The 22,984-nt window shown below is 45.3% G+C and overlaps 1 protein-coding gene across 1 annotated transcript; it reads left to right on the top strand.

Annotated features, from left to right (window-relative positions):
* The first annotated feature begins 5,230 nt into the window (after positions 1-5,230).
* Positions 5,231-22,593, top strand: LOC109780404 (uncharacterized). The gene is made up of 7 exons (XM_020338989.1): positions 5,231-5,433; positions 5,863-6,484; positions 6,669-6,749; positions 6,822-6,938; positions 7,070-7,252; positions 7,340-7,828; positions 22,348-22,593. The coding sequence occupies exons 1-7, from the start codon at positions 5,231-5,233 to the stop codon at positions 22,591-22,593; spliced, it is 1,941 nt and encodes a 646-aa protein (XP_020194578.1).
* Positions 22,594-22,984: the final 391 nt, after the last annotated feature.

Below are 22,984 nucleotides of genomic sequence, written 5' to 3'. Positions count from 1 at the left end.
GGATTTGGATAAACGGTGTAAAAGTTGTGAGGGTTTGAAGATCAGGGGCTAATATGTAAATAAAGTGTTCACGGATGGGTCCCTGGCTGAAACTAAACGGAAAAAGAAAAAGACTAAAAAGCGAACGTTCGTTACGGGAGACTAGCGAAAGGAACCGTTCGCTGCCTAGGCTAACGGATGAACCGTTTGCTAAATAAATAAAAATGGTTCAGAAAAAAATAGATCACGATCTAACCGTAAGCGTTGATCCTAGATCTAACGGACGAGAGAGAGCGGGGAGTTACCGCGGCGGCGGCGGCAAAGTCCGGCGTCGCGGACGGCGGCGGCGGCTCGGCTCCGGTTGGGGCGGCGGCTCCGGTCGTCGAGGAAGGCGGCGAAGAGCACGGGGAGGGGCGGCACAGAGTGGCGGTTGCGGTGGTGGCGTCGGCGGCGGTCGAGGGCGACGAGGGCGGCGGCTGTGGCTTCCGGCGGCGGCAGTGATGCGGGACGGCAGTGGTGCAGCGGCGGCGGTGATCTGCGGCGCGGCGCGGCGACGCAAGTGCGGGCGAGAGCGGCGGCGCGAGTGGAGGGAGAGGGGGTCGGGCGGCGGTTTTATAGGAGGAGGGGAGGCGCGGTGGCGTGGGGAAGGGGGCGGCCGATGGCGGGGCGGCGCCGGACTCCGGGAGGAGTCCCGGTCAGGGACGACGGGCGAGGCAGCGCGGAGGTGGGCCGTGGCCTGGCAGGGGCTGGGCCGGCCCAGTCGGGGAAACGAAGTTTAAAAAAAAAAGTCACACGAAAAGAATAAAAAAAAAGAAATAAAAATATTATATAGGCATATAATATATCAAAATTTTCAGAAAAAGATTTTCTATGACATGAACATTATTCTAGCTCCAAATAAAATACACAAATATTCAAATAAATCAAAGAGTGCTACTGCTCTAATAAAATCCAAATAAAAATCATTGAAAAAAAATACCAAAATGATTTCAAATTTATTTCTCTCCAATTTTCTACTGTAGGGAATCATTTTACCCTATTTTCCATATATTTTATTTTTGGAGAAAATTAATTTGAATAAAACCCAAATAACTCCAAATTGAAAATAATTTCAAAAGGATTCTAAATTTGAATCTTTGAAACTCCCAACTCATATTTCGTAGGTTTTGAAGAAGTCATTTTATCTTCTCTCATGAAAATCATTGAGTTGCTTAGAGTTTCTGAATTTGAAATATTTCCAAATAAAATTCGAATCTTTTCAAAAACCCTTTTCATTTATTTAAATGAAAGAAGTCATGTCATCTTCTCTCCAGGGTTTTGTGATGAAAAGAATTTGAATTCACGGAGATCATAAATGAAAAAAATGAAAGTTTGGGAAAGTCCTTTTATTTCCTCTCATTTAACTTTATAAAGAAAATTCAAATTTCACTCAATTTCAGACAATCAATCAAACAATCAATCATAACTATCTATTTAGTATAACATTCCAAAATTTAGAATTTTGGGATGTTACACATACTTCTCAAAGCGACGACCTATTTAAATATTTTTATCACTTGTCGAAGCTTTGATCTATATGTTGTCATCAATTACCAAAAAGGGGGAGATTGAAAGTGCAACTATCCCTGGGTGGTTTTGATAATTTCTAACAACATATAGCTCATTGAACTAATGCTCTTTCAAGATGATCATTTCAGAAAGTTCAATAATTGGCATGGCATGGACTAGGAATGTCGACCCCTCAAAATGCTAAGGACACATATTGGCTCAAGCTCAAGACTCTACTTTTTCATTTTAGTGATCCAAGGTTACATTGAGTCCATAGGAAAAGCCGATACTATTAAAAGGGGATGAGGTGTTGCTTAATGGCTTGCTTGCTCAAAATGCTTAGTGATATGTTCCAAAATCCCTCAACCACTTTCTCATATCCACATATGTCCCAAACCAAAAGTCAAACTCGGCCCTACCGATTTGATCTATCCGGCGCCACCGAGTTCATTTGACATAGCCATAGCCAGAAACCCTAGTCACTTCGGTCCCACCGATCGGGATCTCGGTCTCACCGAGATGGGATTGCAAACTCTCTGTTTACCTTCGTAATGTTTTGGTCCAACCGAGATGAGCGATCGGTCCCACCGAGTTCGCAATGCAAACTCTCTATTTCCCTTTCATAATGTTTCGTTCTCACCGAAATGAGCGAATCGGTCCCACCAAGTTTACCTGACCAACTCTCTGTTTGCCTTTATTGAAATTGGTCCTACCGAGTTTATGTGATCGGTCTCACCGAGATTACGTTATGCCCTAACCCTAATGAAAAGCCTAACGTTCACATTTTGAACTAAATCGGTCTGACCGAGTTTCATGATTCGGTCCCACCGAGTTTGGTAAATTGTGTGTAACGGTTAGATTTTGTGTGGAGGCTATATATACCCCTCCACCCACTCTTCATTCGTGGAGAGAACCATCAGAACGTGCCTACACTTCCAGCATACATTTTCTAAGAGAGAACCACCTATTCATGTGTTGAGACCAAGATATTCCATTTCAACCACAAGAATCTTGATCTCTAGCCTTCCCCAAGTTGCTTTTCACTCAAATAATCTTTCCACCAAATCCAAATCCGTGAGAGAGAGAGAGAGTTGAGTGTTGGGGAGACTATCATTTGAAGCACAAGAGCAAGAAGTTCATCATCAACACACCATCTATTACCTTTTGGAGAGTGGTGTCTTCTAGATTGGTTAGGTGTCACTTGGGAGCCTCCGTCAAGATTGTGGAGTTGAACCAAGGAGTTTGTACGGGAAAGGAGATCGCCTGCTTCGTGAAGATCTACCCTAGTGAGGCAAGTCCTTCGTGGGCGATGGCCATGGTGGGATAGACAAGGTTGCTTCTTCATGGACCCTTCGTGGGTGGAGCCCTCTGTGGACTCGCGCAACCGTTACCCTTCGTGGGTTGAAGTCTCCATCAACGTGGATGTATGATAGTACCACCTATCGGAACCACAGAAAAAATCTCCACGTCTACATTGCGTTTGCTCCCTCCAAACTCCTCCCTTTACCTTCATATGCAAATGTTTTACATTCCGCTGCTATACTCTTAGACTTTCATGTGTAGGTTGATTGCTTGACTTGTGCTAAGTTGCTAAAATCTGCCAAGACTTAAAATTGGGAAAAAGCTAGATTTTTATTTGGTCAAGTAGTCTAATCACCCCCTCTAGAAATACTTTCGATCCTACAGATAATGAACCCAAGTGTAAGTTGACAGACGACAAGAGGGAGAAATGTGCGTAGCCGAGCATATTATCTGAAGAAGAAGGATGAGGGAACAGTCGATGTTAAAGAAAAACTAAATCAATAGCTACGAGAGAAGTGCATGCAACGCCGCAAAAGCTTGACTGTGTTTGAGAAGCGGGAGTCAAGTGCTCAAAGAAAGGCAAATTATGCTAGAAGGAAAAACACCCGGTGCAAAGAATCCATCGCAATGCCACGTCCAAATCTAGGTACCACAACCTCAGACACTCCAACTTTCACCTCTCGCGCATCACCCGGCTCCCAGGCCACCGAAGAAGTTGCTTCACCGGATGGCGGCCCTTCGACGAGCATTCCGACTTACACTGTCGGTACCAATGGTAAGAAATGAAGGTTGTCACAATCTTTTGCACAAAGTTCTATTGTACCCTCCTTTGTCAAAATGTTGGCCACTATCACAATCTTCTCAATGTTGTGGCAAATGACATGGAGGCATTCCTAAGCGGCATCATGGGCGATGATCCAATACCACCTGACTTCATGGATGAAGAGTACTATCTATTTTGCAACGAAGGTATGGTCAACGTGAACAAGCAGATCGTGTAAATTTCTTTTGATTAAAACTATTAGTATAAAATGTTCTCACTGTGATGATTCAACAAATGCCGGTAGGATCCGATGTTGATAGCATGGACGGAGACGAAGACGAGAGCATGTCTAGCGCTGAGTGTATTGACATTGATCCATTCGACTATGTCTACTCAAACCTCCAAGACAACATACACATCCTGAAGCACGCCGCGAACTGCGACCACTGCAAGGCCAAGAAGTTTGAGTCCGAGGCCCCGGGATTCTACTGTCGTAATGGGCAGATCGAGCTGAAGGAAATGGAGCCCATCCCAGAGCTAAGGAGGCTTTGGTCCAGCACGGATGCAGACTCTAGGCATTTTCGTGAGAACATACGGTTCTTCAACGACCACTTTTCCTTCACAATCCTTGGCGTCAGCCTCGATGAAAACTACACAAACATGAAGTTTGGGGTGTACATGTTCCGGGCGCACGACACCATCTACCACAACGTTCATTCCTTTGGGCCAACGCCCCATCTAGAGCATCTACAATTGTACTTTTACGACGACGACCCTGGCCTAACCCATCGCAAGGCTACCACCAAGCAATTGGACCAGAATGTCGTCAGAAAGTTAGTGGACATACTCAGGGAAAACCCGTACTCCCAGTAGTTTAGGAGTTTGGGTGCGCACAGGGACAACCTCGATGATTACATGATAGACCTCAACATGGACCAAAGGCTAGACCAATGAAAGTATAATAGACCAGTGTCATCCGAGGTCACTGCAATCTGGGTGGAGGGCACTGACCTAGCGAAGAGGTTCGATCGTACAATTACACTTTGCGGGAATGACAACCAGAGGCACAATATACATGTGATGGATGGTTCATATGACCCTCTCTCTTACCCCCGTCTTCTACCCAAGTGGGGAGCTCGGTTGGCATCCGAAACTACCTAAACGTGATGTCCCTTGGCCGGTTGTACAACAACCAGGAGGTAGCCATGATGATGATGAGGATGAGGATGCAAGTATGCCTTTTGTGTATTCTGTCGTTTCGATGAATACTATAATTCTCAAATGAATCCTAATTTCGGCGTTACTCATCCATGTGCATAGAGGAATAGTAGGTTATACGTCTCCGTGAGAGATTAATACTGTTACAGGCTACAGACACGGCCTGCGATATTCAATCCCATACTCTGTGGAGCACGATTGCTCCAGCAATGGGGGGTGGACATGTACATCAAGATTGAGAGTTGTAAGTTGAAATGGTACATGAAGAACCAAACGAAGTTTCGTGCCGACCTATATAAATGAGTTGTTGATGCAATCACATCCGGGGAGACCCGAGCAAGCGCTGTTGGCATAAGGATAGTGCTCCGTGGAACATACCCAGGTGGTGACCGCGACATGAATCGGAGGCATATGGGTGCCATGGCAATTGTCCATACCTACGGGAAGTCTGACATCTTCTTGACCATGACCTGCAACCCTAACTGGGAAGAGATATCAAATGAGTTGTTTCCTGGTCAGACAGCGCAAGACCGACCTGATCTTGTGGCTCGCGTGTTCCATGGCAAGCTAGAGGCTATGAAGGAGATGTTGTTCAAGAAGCATATCCTGGGTGTTGTTGTCGCGTATGTATACGTAGTCGAGTTTCAGAAGCGGGGCCTCCCCCACGCCCACTTTCTATTGATCATGGATTCGTCATATAAGCTCGTCATTCCAGAGCAGTACGACCGAGTCATTTCCACCAAGCTCCCAGACAAGCAGAAATATCCATAACTCTACGCCTTGGTGGTCAAACATATGATGCACGGACCATGCGGTGCTCTCAACCACAAAAATGTGTGCATGCAACAGAACGAGTGCAAGTGCAGATACCCGCAGCCGTTCAATGAAAACACGGTCCAACGCAAGGACTCATACCAAGTTTATCTTCATCGAGACGATGGTCGGCAGGCTAAGGTTCGGGGTAAAATGTTGGACAACAGATGGGTTGTGCCTTATAACCCTTACCTTCTGCGGATGTTCAATTGCCACATCAACGTTGAGGTTTGCTCCAGCATAAAGGTCGTCAAATACCTTTACAAGTATGTATACAAGGGCCATGATAGGGCTTCTTTCAGCATCGACCAGCCCGACGCCGATGGTAACATTGACGAGATCAAAAGATACGTGGACGCGAGGTGGGTTACTCCTCCGGAGGTGATGTGGAGGATATTCGGCTTCCCCTTGTGCGCCAACTCCCCGTCTGTCCTACAGTTTCCTCTTCCTCTCCCGAATATGCACATGGTGGCATTCAATGAGCAAGTTGACTTGACCAATGTCGTCGCCTCTGAGAATGCATCAAAATCCATGTTGACGGAGTATTTCACGGCTAACCAAGACCACCAGTGGGCTAGGAATATATTGTACAAGGATTTTCCTGGAAGCTTCACATGGCAGAAGGGTAAGAAATATTGGAGGCCGCGGGTGGAGCGTTATCAAATAGGTCAAATCGTGTTTACCAATCCGGCCGAGGGGGAGCGATACTATCTGCATGTGCTGCTAAACCATGTTGCGGGAAAGACATCCTTTGAGGACCTGCTCACCGTGGACGGTAGGTTATGTGGGAGCTTTAGAGAGGCTGCTGAAAGGTTGGGACTCATCGAGGCAGAAAACACGCTCGATGACTGTCTTACGGAGGTAGAGCAGTGGGCGATGCCATGTTCACTTAGGAGGTTATTCGCAACAATCTTGGTGCATTGCGAGCCAGGCGACGTCCGCGGATAGGCACCTTGAGCCTATGTCTGATGACTACCGTCGATCACACACATGCCCGAATGAGGTAGAGCAGATGTTGTTGCTTGACATTAGGGGTATCTTACAGTCCATGGGTAAAGACATAGCTGATTTCGCTCTTCCAAGCATTGACAATGCGTTCGACCCAATAGGGGGCGAGGCCAGACAGGTGATCGAGGAATCAACCGTCGAGTTTGACGTGAACGACACTAAATTGGCATCGTCGCTAAACTTGGAGTAGAGGCTTGCATACGACGAGATACTAGATGCAGTTGAACAAGGTGATGGGGGTGTGTCCTTTGTTGATGGCCCGGGAGGTACAGGGAAGACCTTCCTGTACAGGGCGCTACTCGCCAAGGTTCGAAGTGAGAGCAACATCGCTATCGCTACCGCGACGTCGGGTGTCGTCACTTCTATCATGCCTGGAGGCAGGACTGCCCACTCGAGGTTCAAGATCCCATTGAGTTGCGATGATGGCACCTCATGCAGCTTCACCAAGCAGAGTGGGACCACCAAGCTACCGAGGATGGCCTCACTGATACTATGGACGAGGCCACCATGAGTAAGCGACAGGTGGTCGAGGCACTCGACAACAGCATGCGCGACATCATGGGAAGACGGGACCGACCCTTTGGAGGAAAGACTATTGTTTTTGGCAGGGACTTCAGGCAGGTGCTTCCAGTCGTTAGGAGGGGGTCCCGGGGTTAGATAATCGATGCAACTCTCCGAAGTTCACATCTCTGGAAGGGTATGCGCCAGCTAAGGCTCGTCACCAACATGAGGGCTCATAATGACACCTGGTTTGCAGATTACTTGCTAAGGGTAGGAAATGGCACCGAGGAAGCTAACGATCAAGGAAACATACGACTCCCTGAAGATATTTGTGTGCCGTCGACAGGCGAAGCTGACGACCTGGAGAAGCTGATTGACCATGTATTTCCGAGTCTAGATGACAACATGTCTGATCTGAATTACATGACTTCTCGCGCAATCCTCTCCACCATGAATGACAACATCGACAAGATAAACATACGGATGGTAGAGCGTTTTCGGGGGGAAGAAGTAATCTACCATAGTTTTGACAGTGCAGAGGACAACCCATATGGCTACTACGCTCCGGAGTTCCTGAATGGATTGACTCCCAACGGTCTGCCTCTGCATGCACTCAAACTGAAGCTCAACTGCAATATCATACTTCTGAGGAACTTTGATCCAGCTAATGGACTGTGTAACGGGACGAGGCTTGTGGTCCGAGGTTTCTGGAGGAACGCCATTGACGCAGAAATCGACATTGGACAACACGCGGGTAGGAGGGTCTTCCTTCCTAGAATACCCCTATGCATGTATATTTTCTTTTTGCTGGATTGCTTATGTATATTATTCTTTTGTTGTTTTGTAATCAATCATCTACTACATCTAAGTAAAACTTTGTTGTGTACATGTTATGGGCTGAAGTCCCAACTTAAGAAGCTGGCGGGAATTGAATATGACAAAGCATTTACTCTTATGCGGCTACTCGGTGTTCTTGTACAGATCTTAATCTTTGGCTGTTAGCGACTGAGCGTTATTATGTTTATAAGAAAGTGAAATATTAATAATATTGCCTTGGATTTGTGACTTTGCAAATTGCCAATTTTTCATAAATGTGACAAACCTGGTACCTGCATCCTACGTGTTTAAACATGCGGGACCACCATGTTTTTGTAAAGTGTTTAAGTGACCTTAAATAAATAAACAGTGGCCAAAGCAATACGTTAAATGTTGCTTAATTTATAAAAATACTAAACCATTTTATTTAAACCTCAATCTAAAGGTGGCAGTGGCATAAGTTTATTAAACTAAATTAGGTGCAAGTTTCTAAATTATAAAACTATTTTGGCTTTAAAAAGATTTGGAAAACAAAAGTTTTAAAAAAGAAAAGAAAATGCAAAACTAGTTAAAAAGGAAAAAAGATGCCCTTGCCCCTCTGGACCTAACCCCCTGTGCTTCGACCCACCCGAGCCGGCCCATCCAGCCCACTCCCCCTCACAGACCGCATCCCTTTCCTGTACAGCCGACCGAGCACCCGCCCAAGTCGACCCCATCCGACCAGCTCGCCGTCGCCGCCCGGGGGGGGGGGGAGGGTAAGGGCGACGCCTCGGGCGCACCTCCCCATCACCTCGCCCCACTCCCCCTCTCCTCCTCCCTCGGGCCTCGCTCTCCCCCTCGCTCTCCAGATCCACCACGGCCGAGCGCCACCGTCGCTGCCCGTCGCATGCCACGCGGCCACCGAGCCCCTCCGGCCACGCCAAGCTGTCTGCACGCTCCGCCTCTGATGACCCAGAAGTATATGGGATCAATCGTAGTCCTTTAGATAAGTAAGAGCGTTGAACCCAACGAGGAGCAGAACAAAATGGCAAGTGGTTTTCAGCAACGTATTCCCTGCAAGCATTGAAATTATAAGTAACGAGTAGTTTGATAGCAAGATAATTTGTAACGAGCAAGGAACGTAACTGTAATAAAAGTGCAGGAAGGTAGCCCAATCCTTTTGAGGAAAAGGGCAGGCCAAAATGGTCTCTTATGATAAGCAAAGCGTTCTTGAGGGTACACGGGAATTTCGTCTAGTCACTTTCACCATGTTGGTTTGATTTGTGTTCGCTACTTTGATAATTTCATATGTCGGTGGACCAGTGCTTAGGTGTTGTTCTTACTTGAACAAACCTCCTCCTTATGATTAACCTCCTCGCAAGCATCCGCAACTACGAGAAAAGTGTTAAGAATAAATTCTAACCATAGCATTGAACTTTTGGATCCAATCGGTCCCTTACAGAATAGCGCATAAACTAGGGTTTAAGCTTCTATCACTCTCGCAACCCATCATCTAATAGCTATTCCACAATGCATTCCCTTAGGCCCAAGTATGGTGAAGTGTCATGTAGTCGGCATTCACATGACACCACTAAGGGAATCACAACATTCATATCATCAAAATATCGCACACATATCAAGTTCACATGATTACTTGCAACAAGATTTCTCCCGTGACCTCAAGAACAAAAGTAGCTACTCACAAATGATAATCATGCTCAAGATCAGAGGGGTATTAAATAGCATAATGGATCTGAACATATAATCCTCCACCAAATAAACCATATAGTAATCAACTACAAGCTGTAATCAACACTACTCGTCAGCCACAAGTACCAATCTATAGTTTTGATACAAAGATTGAACACAAGAGATGAACTAGGGTTTGAGAGGAGATGGTGCTGGTGAAGATGTTGATGAAGATTGGCCTCCCCAAGATGAGAGGGTTGTTGGTGATGATGATGACGATGATTTCCCCCTCCGGGAGGGAAGTTCCCCCGGCGGAATCGCTCCACCGGAGGGCAAAAGTGCTCCTGCCCAATTTCCGCCTCGAGACGGCGGCTCTCCGTCCCAAAAGTCCTCCCATTATTTTTTCTAGGTCAAAATGACTTATATACCAGAAGATGGGCACCGGAGGTGGGCCGAGGAGGGCACAACCCACCAGGGCGCGCCTGGGCTTCCTAGCACGCCGAGGTGGGTTGTGCCCACCTGGTGGGGCCCCTCTGGTAGTTATTCGCTGCAATAATTCTTATTTATTCCATAAAAATTCCTTTTGAAGTTTCAGCTCATTTGGAGTTGTGAAGAATAGGTAGCCTGACATAGCTTTTTCAGGTCCAGATTTCCAGCTGTCGGAATTCTCCCTCTTTGTGTGAACCTTGCATATTATGAGAGAAAAGGCATTAGAATTACTCCAAAAAGCATTATTATGCATAAAAACTTTATAAATAACAGTAGGTAAACATGATGCAAAATGGATATATCAACTCCCCCAAGCTTAGACCTCGCTTGTCCTCAAGCGAAAACCAAAATCAAAAAACATGTCCACATGCTTAGAGAGAGAGAGGCGTCGATAAAAACAAAATACAGACTTTACCATAAAACTTTTATCATAGACTTCTCATGAATAAGTAATAATTCATCACAACATCGAAGTATAAAGCATAAAATCTATTGGAAACCAACAAACTATGTTCTCGGTCAACTTTGCAACTACAATTCATCATCTTTTCAGGAAGGGACACGTATCAGAGCCTTTTTGGCAAGTCCACATACTCAACCATCATATAGTCTTCTATAATTGCTAACACTCACCGCATACACATGAGCAAAATGTTTCAACCGGACACATAGAAAGATAGGGGCTTATAGTTTCGCCTCCCAATGCATTCACCTCAAGGGTGATGTCAACAATAATAACTCATGCTACCCACATCCAACTGGATATATGTTCCTAGATCTTTCCTCACCACATGATGCTTGCCAAAAGAGAAAATAAAAAGGAAAAGAGAGAAAGACTTTGACTCTTTGCATAAAAGTAAATACATGAAAGTAAAAGATAGGCCCTTCGCAGAGGGAATCAGAGGTTGCCATGCGCTTTTTGGTTGTATGCTCAATCTCTTAGTGCAAAAAAATGTCATGTTATATTGCCCCTTATGATAGCAACCTTTATTATGCAGTCTGTCGCTTTTATTCGTTTCACAAGTTCGTACAATGCTCAATTTTCTCTTATGCTAAATGATCTAACACTTTTAGAAGCAATTTTTATTGCCTTATTGCACCGATGACAACTTACTTGAAGGATCTTACTCAATCCATAGGTAGGTGTGGTGGATTCTCAAAACAGATTTGGGTTTAAGGGTTTTTGGATGCACAAGTGGTATCTCTACTTAGTGCGGAATTTTTGGCTAGCAAATATAGGGGGCAAGCACCACATGTTAAAGGATCTATGACAATATAACTTCTAAGTGAATATGAACAAACATGAATCATTATGTTGTCTTCCTTGCCCAACGTCAACAATTTTGGCATATAATAATTTGATGGTGGTTCACAATCACAAAAGATGTCCAAGATAGTGTATTTGCATGTGAATCTTCTCTTCCATTATTAATGTTTTCATGAATTGCATCACTGACCAATGCTATGTTTGCAAATCTCCAATAAAATTTTCTACTGATACTCTTCCTTATGTGATGTCATTACTTACTATAAGATTAGCATATGATCTTTTTCATTTATTTCCTTTCTTTTTATTGAAACATGAAAGTAAAGAAAGCAAAACTCAAACTAAACTTTATTATATATCTCGCACACGATTTTACAAGGATAGATCACTAAGCAAACTCTCAAAAAGAAAGGATCGAACTAAACTTTTATTCATTAAAGCGAAACATAACTATGGATCAAACTAAGATAAGTAAAAGCAAAAGATAGTGGAGGTGATACGATACCGGGGCACCTCCCCCAAGCTTGGCACAAGCCAAGGGGAGTGCCCATACCCGATACTCAATGATGAAGAAGGAGGTGGTGGTGAAGTGGTAGAGGCAATCTTGTCCTTCAGGCTCACAAGATACTCCAATCTATGGATGACGCTCCGGAGGAAAACCATGTGCTCTTGCAACATAATATTTTCACGAGTAAGATATTTATTTTGCACACGAATCGTTTCTATGATCCGAAAAGCTTCGATCTCAGTGGGGGTTAGATGATCATAGTAAGGTTTAAGGATATCTTCTTCTTCATCCTCGGCAGGCTGGGCTTGCTCGACCACCGACGCTTGATCTCTGATGGCCTCCTTGCTCTTGGCCCCTTCGAGAGGTTCTTCAGGCTCCTCTCTCTTCAGCTCGATCTTCATGAACCAAGCATCCTATTCTACTTTGTTGGAGGAGGGAGAAGACATGATGCCTGGCTTAACAGATCTGACCGAAAACAACAAGAAAAGAAAATCGAAGATTTCTCCGTGATATGGTGGTCAATAGGTTTGGGGGGTATATAAAGATTGTTTATCTTGGGAAACAAGAAAATAGAAGAAAATCAGAGTCCGGAAGGTACCCGAGGTGGGCACAACCCACCTGGGTGCTCCTGGCTGCCAGGCGTGCCCTGGTGTCTTGTGCCCACCAGGGTGACCTTCCTGGTAGTTTCTTATTTTCCTAATTTTTAAATATTCCAAAACTGACAAAAAATATTTTTTGCGGATTTTTCGGAGTCCGTTTACTTACCGAATCACGTACCTCCTCCTTTTTCTCAATTCTGTAGTGTTCCGAAAGGTTTCCTTTATGTGTTCTTCCAGTGTCATAGTTCTGATAATATTGCTTTCAACATTAATGGGCGTACCTGAGATATAATGTTTTATTCTTTGCCCATTGACAACCTTCGGGTTAGTTACTTCAGCATTATTTATTTTGATGGCTCCAGATCGATAAACCTCCTCGATAACATAGGGTCCTTCCAATTTGGAGAGGAGTTTTCCTGCAAGGAATCTGGAACGAGAGTTGTACAAAAGAACATATTCTCCAACTTTGAACTCATGCTTTTGGATTCTTTTATCATGCCATCTTTTATTTTTTTAAATAACTTGGCATTTTCATTAGCTTGGGTTCTCCATTCATCTATTGTGCTAATATCAAATAACCTCTTTTCACCGACAAGTCTGAAATCATAGTTGAGTTCTTTAATTGACCAATATGCTTTACGTTCTAACTCAAGAGGCAAATGTCAAGCTTTTCCATAAACCATTTTATAAGGAGACATACCCATAGGATTTTTATATGCTGTTTTATAAGCCCAAAGTGCATCATCTAATTTCTTAGACCAATTCTTCCGGGACCTATTGACAGTCTTTTGTAAAATTAATTTTATTTCTCTATTGCTAAGTTCAACTTGACCACTAGACTGAGGATGATAAGCTGATGCAATTCTATGGTTAACATCATACTTAGCAAGCATTTTACGGAAAGCACCATGATTAAAGTGTGAACCACCATCAGTCATTAAATATCTAGGAACTCCAAACCTTGGAAAAATAACTTCCTTAAGCATTTTAATAGAGGTGTTGTGATTAGCACTACTAGTTGGAATAGCTTCTACCCACTTAGTAACATAATCAACAACAACCAAAATATGTGTATACCCATTAGAGGAAGGAAAAGTTCCCATATAATCAAATCCCCAAACATCAAATGGTTCAACAACAAGAGAATAATTCATAGGAATTTCCGGACGCTTACCAATATTACCAATTCTTTGACATTCATCACAAGATAAAACAAACTTACGGGCATCCTTGAAGGGAGTAGGCCAATAAAAATCAGATTGCAATACCTTGTGAGCAGTTCTATCTCCCGCATGATGCCCTCCATAAGCTTCGGAGTGACACTTCCATAGAATTTGTCCCTGTTCATGCTCAGGTAGACAATGTCTAATAATACCATCTACTCCTTCTTTATAAAGATGTGGGTCATCCCAAAAGTAATGTCTTAAATCATATAAGAATTTTTTCTTTTGTTGGTATGTGAAGCTAGGTGGTATATATTTAGCAACAATTTAATTAGCATAATCATCATACCAAGGAGTGTTATGAGAAACGTTTATTGCAGCTAATTGTTCATCAGGAAAACTATCATTAATAGGTTGTGGGTCATCAAGAATATTTTCTAGCCTAGACAAGTTATCAGCCACGGGGTTCTCAGCTCCCTTTCTATCAATGATATGTAAGTCAAATTCTTGAAGCAAGAGAACCAACCTAATAAGTCTAGGTTTAGCATCTTTCTTTTCCATAAGATATTTTATAGCAGCATGGTCGGTGTGAACAATTACTTTAGAATCAACAATGTAAGATCTAAATTTATCACAAGCAAACACAACTACTAAAAATTCTTTTTCAGTAGTAGCATAATTTCGTTGAGCACTGTCTAGAGTTTTACTAGCATAATGAATAACATCTAATTTCTTATCAACTTTTTGTCCTAGAACAGCACCAACAACATAATCACTAGCATCACACATAATTTCAAAAGGCAAGTTCCAATCAGGTGGTTGAACAATAGGTGCAGAAATCAAGGCTTTCTTAAGTGTTTCAAAGGCTTCTACACAATCATCATCAAAAACAAATGGAACATCCTTTTGTAAAATATTTGTAAGAGGCCTAGAAATTTTAGAGAAGTCTTTAATAAACCTCCTATAGAAACCAGCATGACCAAGGAAACTACGGATACCTTTGATATCTTTAGGACATGGCATTTTCTCAATTGCATCAACTTTAGCTTTATCCACCTCAATACCCCGTTCAGAAATTTTATGTCCCAAGACAATATCTTCATTAACCATAAAGTGGCACTTCTCCCAATTCAAGACAAGATTAGTTTGCTCGCATCTCTGCAAAACTCGATCAAGGTTGCTTAAGCAATCATCAAAAGAAGTTCCGTAAACAAAAAAATCATCCATGAAAACCTCAAAAATCTTTTCACAAAAATCAGAGAATATAGCAGTCATACATCTTTGAAAGGTAGCAGGTGCATTACATAAACCAAAAGGCATACGTCTATAAGCATAAGTTCCAAAAGGACAAGTAAAGGTGGTTTTCTCTTGATCAGGTTGCGAGACAGGTATTTGAGAAAAAACAGAATATCCATCAAGGAAGCAAAAATGTGTGCTTTGATAGTCTTTCTAGCATTTGATCAATAAAAGGCATAGGGTAATGATCTTTTCTAGTAGCTTTATTTAATTTTCTAAAATCAATTACCATTCTATAGCTAGTGACAATTCTTTGTGGAATAAGTTCATTCTTATCATTAGGAACAACAGTAATACCTCCCTTCTTGGGGACACAATGAACATGACTTACCCATCTACTTTCCAGAAGCTTCAATATTTCAGTTCTTACCACTTCTTTCATTTTAGGATTTAAACGTTGTTGGTGATCAACAACGGGTTTAGCATCAGGGTCCATATTAATTTTGTACTGGCAGAGGGTGGGACTAATGCCCTTCAAATGATCAAGAGTATACCCAATAGCAGCTTGGTGCTTCTTCAGAACCTTTAATAATCTTTCTTCTTCATGTTCTGAAAGGTTAGCACTAATAATAACATGATATATCTTCTTCTCATCAAGATAGGCATATTTCAAAGTGTCTGGCAATTGTTTTAATTCAAACACAGGATCACCTATAGGTGGAGGAGGACCTCCTAGAGTTTCAATAGGCAAATTGTGTTTAAGCAGAGGACGTTGTCCAAACAAAATCTTATCTATTTCATTTCTTTCATGCATATGCATATTATTCTCATGAAATATTGCTCTAGTGTATTAGTAGGAGACACGACAATAGAAGCAAGACCAATTATTTCATCCTTACTTGGTAATTCTTTCTTATGATGCTTTCTACTGAACTTAGAAAAATTAAACTCATGAGACTCATCACCAAAACTAATACCAACAGTTTGTTTCTCACAATCTATTTTAGCATTAACAGTGTTCAAGAAAGGTCTACCAAAGATAATGGGACAAAATTTATCTTGTGGGGAACCAAGAACAAGAAAATCAGTAGGATATTTTATTTTCCCACACAAGACTTCAACATCTCTAAGAATCCCAAGTGGTGTGATGGTGTCTCTATTAGCACGTTTAATAGTAACATCATTTCAGTGGGAGCTATATCATTCATAATTTCTTGATATAAGGTAAAAGGAATAGCACTCACACTAGCACCTATATCAAATAAACCATGATAACAGCGATCTCCTATTTTAACTGGGACAACAGGCATTCCCACAACAGGTCTATGTTTATCTTTTTCATCGGGTTTGGCAATTCTAGCAGCTTCATCAGAGAAGTAAATAACATGCCCATCTATATTTTCAACTTTGAGATCTTTAACCATAGCCATTCTAGGTTCTACCTTAATTTGTTCAGCTGGTTTGGGTGTTCTAATATAACTTTTATTGACCACACTTGAGACTTTAGCATGTTCCTTCATCCTAACAGGGAAAGGTGGTTTTTCAATATAAGCAGTAGGAACAACTAAATCAACATTATAGATAATAGTTTCATCTTTAGCTATTACCGGTTCTTTAATTTCTTCTTTAATAGGTGGGTGATATTTAAACCACTTCTCCTAGGGAGATCAACATGAGTAGCAAAAGATTCACAAAAGGAAGATACTATCTCAGAGTCAAGTCCTTATTTAGTGCTAAACTTTTGAAAAGCATCGGTATTCATAAAAAGATTTAACACAATCATACTTAAGCTTAATACCTGACTCTTTACCTTCGCCGAGTTCCCAATCTTCAGAGTTGTGTTTAGTTATTTCTAAAAGATCCCACCGGAATTCAATAGTCTTCTTCATAAAGGAACCAGTACAAGAAGTATCGAGCATGGATCGATCATCATGAGAAAGCCGAGCATAAAAATTCTGAATGATAATTTCTGTTGAGAGCTCATGATTGGGGCATGAATATAACATTGACTTAAGCCTCCCCCTATCTAGAGCGATACTTTCTCCTTCACAAGGCCGAAAATTATATATGTAATTCCGATCACGATGAACTAGATGCATAGGATAATTTTTTTTGGTGAAACTTCAATTTCAAACGATTCCAATTGCAAGATCCAATACCATCGCATAGCCTATACCATGCCAATGATTTTCCCTTCAAAGATAAAGGGAAAACCTTCTTCTTAGCTTCATCTCTGGGTAAACCTGCAAGCTTAAATAATCCAAAAATTTCTTCCACATATATCAAGTGCATATCAGGATGTTCGGTTCCATCTCCTGCATAAGGATTAGCTAGCAGTTGTTCTATCATACCCGAAGGAATTTCATAACCAATATTTTCAGTAGGTGCAGTAGGTTGAGGGGTAACTAATTGTGGTTCCGGTCGAGGTGAAGATACCCCGAACAAACCCCTCAAAGGATTGTTTTCCATAGTAACAAGTGACAGTAAATTTCAGCACGTAGTAATAATTTTTCCTTACCAATTTCCACTTACCAAGAGCGCTTCAGTCCCCGGCAACGGCGCCAGAAAAGAGCCTTGATGACCCACAAGTATATGGGATCAATCATAGTCCATTCGATAAGTAAGAGTGTGTAACTCAACGAGGAGCAGAAGGAAATGGCAAGTGGTTTTCAGCAAGGTATTCTCTGCAAGCACTGAAATTACAAGTAACGAGTAGTTTGGTAGCAACATAATTTGTAACGATCAAGTAACGGTAACGGTAATAAAAGTGCAGCAAGGTAGCCCAATACTTTTAAGGCAAGGACAGGCCAAAACAGTATCTTATGATAAGCAAAGCGTTCTTAAGGGTACACAGGAATTTCATCTAGTCACTTTCACCATGTTGGTTTGATTTGTGTTCGCTACTTTGATAATTTGATATGTGGGTTGACCAGTGCTTAGGTGCTGTTCTTACTTGAATAAACCTCCTACTTATGATTACCCCCCTCGCAAGCGTCCGCAACTACGAGAAGAGTATTAATAATAAATTCTAACCATAGCATTAAACTTTTGGATCCAATCGGTCCCTTACGGAATAGCACATAAACTAGGATTTAAGCTTCTATCACTCTCGCAACCCATCATCTAATAACTACTCCACAATGCATTCTCTTAGGCCCAAGTATGGTGAAGTGCCATGTAGTCGACGTTCACATGACACCACTAAGGGAATCACAACATTCATATCATCAAAATATCAAACACATATCAAGTTCACATGATTACTTGCAACAAGATTTCCCTCGTGACCTCAAGAACAAAAGTAGCTACCCACAAATGATGATCATGCTCAAGATCAGAGGGGTATTAAATAGCATAATGGATCTGAACATATAATCTTCCACCAAATAAACCATATAGTAATCAACCACAAGATGTAATTAACACTACTAGTCACCCACAAGTACCAATCTTTAGTTTTGATACAAAGATTGAACACACGAGATGAACTAGGGTTTGAGAGGAGATGGTGCTGATGAAGATGTTGATGGAGACTGCCCTCCCCAAGATGGGAGAGTTGTTGGTGATGATGATGACGATGATTTCCCCCTCCGGGAGGGAAGTTCCCCCGGCGGAATCGCTCCGCCGGAGGGCAAAAGTGCTCCTACCCAAGTTCCGCTTCAAGGCGGTGGCGCTTCATCCCAAAAGTCCTCTCCTTATTTTTTTCTAGGTCAAAATGACTTATATACCAGAAGAGGGGCACCGGAGGTGGGCCGAGGAGGGCACAACCCACCAGGGTGCGCCTGGGCTCCCTGGCGCGCCCAGGTGGGTTGTGCCCACCTGGTGGGCCCCCTCTGGTACTTATTTACTCCAATATTTCTTATATATTCCATAAAAAATCCCCGTAAAGTTTTAGCTCATTTGGAGTTGTGCAGAATAGGTAGCCTGACGTAGCTTTTTCAGGTGCAGAATTCCAGCTGTCGGTATTCTCCCTCTTTGTGTGTACCTTGCATATTATGAGAGAAAAGGCATTAGACATACTCCAAAAAGCATTATTATTCATAAAAACAATATAAATAACAGTAGGTAAACATGATGCAAAATGGACGTATTAGCCTCCGTCGACTACACCTCGCCGTCAAGACACACGGCACAGGACAGTATCGCGACGCCGCCCCCAACCTCGACAGCCTCCTCGGGCTCCAGCGGCCACTGCATCAATCTGCGACACCCCGAGATCCTCGGGCGTCCACGGGCCTTCTCGTCAACGACAGTGAGCACCGCCCCCTTCCCCTCTCTTTCCTACGTCTGCCACGGCCTGTAGCTACGCCCCGCCCCCGTCGTGCCTGATCTTGCCGTCGCGGTGAAGCTCCTCGTTGTGACCACCATCCAACCCCCTTAATTAGACTAGTTAAGTTTAAATTAAAACCTGTTTTAATAGCTATCTCACTGATGAGTGGTGCCCACTGGTCAGTTTTGACCAGTCAACGCCCTATTGACTGTTGACATCAGGTTGATGTCATGCTGACGCAATAATCATGTTTTGTATTAATTTAAATATTAATAATTTCAGTAAATATTTAAATATTTAAAAAATCATAGAAAATAATCCGTAACTCCGATGAAAATGTTTCATATATGAAAGTTGCTCAGAAAAAATCCAGCGAATCCCAATATGCAATCCATTCATCTGTCACATGCCTCTAGCATGCTAAACATGGAACCGTCCCCCTCTTTTCATCTATCCGGAAAATGCCAGACACCAGGAAAACTCCGGATGTTTTCCCTCTACGTCTGCAACGTGTAGTACTATGTTAGGTCACCCCTAGCACTACTTGTTGTCGTGTCTGTCGGATGTGGGGTTCTGGCAAAACCCTTAAGGTTCGAACTCTGGGCTGCACGCAAAGTTCTTTCCCTCCTATCGATCCACGCCCTAGCTCGCTAAGATCTCGTGGACGAACTCGACGAACTCACAACACAGAAAGACACGAGATTTATACTGGTTCGGGCCACCGTTGTAGTGTAATACCCTACTCTAGTGTGGCAGTGGTGGATTGCCTCTTGGGCTGATGATGAACAGTACAAGGGGAAGAATAGCCTCCTGAGGTTGAGGTGTTCTTGTGCTTGTCTAACTTGTGTGGAGAGGACTCAATATCAGTTATCCCCTACGGTGGTGGCTAGTTCTACTTATATAGGCCCTGGTCCTCTCCCCAAATATTGAGCGGGAAGGGAGCCAACAACAGCGGGCAAATTTGAAAGGGGACAGCTAGTACAAGCTATCCTGACAAAAGTGGTCTTCGCCTGTGAAAGGCTCTGGTGGTGACACCGTCTTGGGCTCCACGGTGACCTCCGTCTTGCCGTCATGCTGGTATTGGTCTCGTTGCACCGATATGGAAACCTTTACCTGATGCCTCAGTACTCCGCACCTACGCCTGCCTCCTTAGCACCAAAGAGGAAACAAGGACGCTGCGCGCGCTGGCGCCAGCCAGGTGTTGATCGTCACGGCTCACGTCACGCGAGCCTCGCGAGGTTAGCCCCGCCTTGATATCTCCGCTCCTCGCGAGCCCGCCAGGAGAGGCCGCTCCGGAGGAGGTCTTGTGTCATCCGCTTCGCGAGGCTTGGCCCCTCGCGAGGGTCTTGAATGCTTTGTCGATGAAGATGGGTCGTACGGCCCGCTAGCTTAGCCACGCCGTGGGCCGCAGGCAGGCAAGTCTGGGGACCCCCGTTCCCAGAACGCCGACAGTAGCCCCCGGGCCCAAGGTGCGCTCGGTCTTGGCTTCGAGGCGAAGCCAAAGGTCAAGTACGGAGCGCCGCAGGCCCCAAAAGCCTGCGGCCTCGGTTGACGCATGGCGGTTGATTGGACGTGGGCGTCTCCGCTTCCCCACGCTGCCTTAGAACCCGCGTGACTATGCGGCCCCCGCAACATACAGTTATTCCTCCGTCGCCCGTGCCTTGCTTCCCCAATCTCTCTGCTTCCTCGGAGCTCTACTTCTCCTCTCCAATCCGACCCGCGCTTCGCCTGCTTCATCGCCATGGCGCCAAAACAGGCTGACAAGGGGAATAAACCTCTGTCTTCGCCAAGTGCGCCTCCGTCCTCCGAGCCTGCGCTTGGCCGTCCCCGGGTGCTCAACGACGAGGCTATGGACAAGGTGCGCCCCATGCTTGCTTCCAGTTTCACCGAGTGGGGAGAGACAGTGGCTTGGCCCGCGTCTCGTTCCCGCATTGATCGGGCTGCCACTGAGGTCACAATCTTCATAGATGCCCTTTGGGCTGGCCTGATTCCCCCCTTCTCCGCCTTCTTCAACGTGGTGCTCGAGCATTATCAGATCCACATGTTGCATCTCGACCCTCAATCCGTGACTCTTCTCGCCGTCTTCGCCTTTTGTGGCCCCTTCTGTGGCCCTCCTTCGCCATTTCTTCTTATTGCATTTGACTGACCCTCGACAGAGCTCAGGGTGTGTGAGCTTCCAGGCCGTGGCAGCGACAGCGGGCGCGGGGATCGACTTTGAGCTTCCTCCATCCACGAGCGAGTTTCGGACACGATGGGTGTTTGTTGACGCCGGTGTGCTCAACCCTCTGCTCCGTGCTCCACCAGGGCCTGGTGTTCCCAACTCCAGTTGGGGCCACCAGAGGCTCGCAAGCCCCCGTCTCATTCCTGTCCGGCTCAGGCTGAGGAGGCTGAAGGACCGCGGCGTGACTGCGCTTATGGTGGTGAAGGAGTTCGTCAAGCGACGAGTCGCTCCGCTTCAGCGCCATTCCCGCCCGCTGTGGACCTTGCTCAGCAGTCAGGACCATATGAGGTTTCAGGAGGAGGGGCTTCCTCTTAGGACGCGGCAAACAGTGCTTACAGTCCTGACGGGTGCCCCTCTGCCGGACGACATGCCCAGGAAGAGCTGTCTGCTGTACCGTTGCGAGAACAAGGATGAATTTGCCGAAAGCATGCCCTCCTTTGATGGGTGGGGGCTGCGCCCGCTTGGCCTGGTGGGGCCCCGCGAGAACCCCGTCGACGTGGTTCCCTTCCTTGCCGCCGGCGCCGAGCTCGTCCCAAGTGTGGGCGCAGGGGGCAAGCTCCGACGGAGGCTGGCGGCTTGAGTGCTGAGGAGCTTAGGCCGCCTGGTGATCCTAGGGCGTCGTCCTTGGGAGCTCACGATCCCTCCCCTAGGGCGTCGGTTACTGAGGTGACGCAGCATGTGGTTCCCGAGGTCAAAGCCCCGGAAGCCTCGGGAGTTCGTGGCGAGACGGCGCCCGACTGTTCACCGTAGCCGGGCACCCCTGAAATTGTCCCCCCAAGCTTTTCTTTGGCCCCGCCTCATGCCGGCCGCCACGTCCAGCACTTTGGTCAGCTTTGCGTGGACTTCGAGGAGCTCCGCAAGAGGAAGGGATCCCCGAGCGGCAACAACATCTTCGGGCCGTTGAAGCGGCGAAAGTACTTCGCTGTCGACGAGTAAGTACTGCACCTTGCGATTTCTTGATTGCTGCTTTCCTTCCAGACGCTAGCTCTTCAGGACCCCTTCTGCCAGGGCCGTTGGGTCCCTCGTGAAGCAATCCTCGCCTTCCTCGGCACCCCCATTGGCCTTGTGCACCCCGAGCCCGCGTGCCGCGCCCGGAGCCGGGCTGGCCGAGGGGGTGCGCTCGCCTTCATGGAGCCTCAAATCTGTGGCTTCGCTGCCCTTCCTGCACGGTCTGGCTTGGAGCCTGGTAGGCGTTCCCCGGTCTCCTCCTCTGGTTATGGATAGCAGCTGGTTGACTTTGGCCTTCGGCTCCTCCTCAAGCACGGGGCCCTGTTCAACCAGGGCCCCTCGTGAGGTCGGGCCAGTGCCTGGAGCGGCATCAGCCCTCAGCCCCCTGCTGAGAGGGGGTGCGCCGCTTAACGCCCCGCCCACAACCCCCATGGTGGAGGACGAGGTGGGGCGTGTGTTGGAGTTGGAACGCGGGCGGAGCGTCGTTCGTCATGAGCTCTTCCAGCAGGCGATGGACGCGATGAGTCGACTCGGCGAATAACTCACAGGTGTTGACTCGCGCCTTGAGGCTGAAGGTCTTCGGCTGGTGGAGGAACGGCGTAAGCTGAGGGTGGCCATCAACCTTGGCCGCTATCAGCGTGATCTTGACAATGCGAAGGCGAGGCGT

Source organism: Aegilops tauschii, chromosome 5 (assembly GCF_002575655.3).
Source record: "Aegilops tauschii subsp. strangulata cultivar AL8/78 chromosome 5, Aet v6.0, whole genome shotgun sequence".
Lineage (NCBI taxonomy): Eukaryota > Viridiplantae > Streptophyta > Magnoliopsida > Poales > Poaceae > Aegilops > Aegilops tauschii.
This window is presented reverse-complemented; position numbering and strand designations above follow the sequence as displayed.

Excerpts from the sequence above, each read along its gene's own strand:
- LOC109780404 (XM_020338989.1), top strand. The coding sequence starts at position 5,231 with ATGGCAATTGTCCATACCTACGGGAAGTCTGACATCTTCTTGACCATG. Across the intron at positions 6,750-6,821 it reads TAGGGGGCGAGGCCAGACAG|AGGCTTGCATACGACGAGAT; the intron begins GTGATCGAGGAA and ends AACTTGGAGTAG. Across the intron at positions 6,939-7,069 it reads ACAGGGCGCTACTCGCCAAG|CTTCACCAAGCAGAGTGGGA; the intron begins GTTCGAAGTGAG and ends CACCTCATGCAG.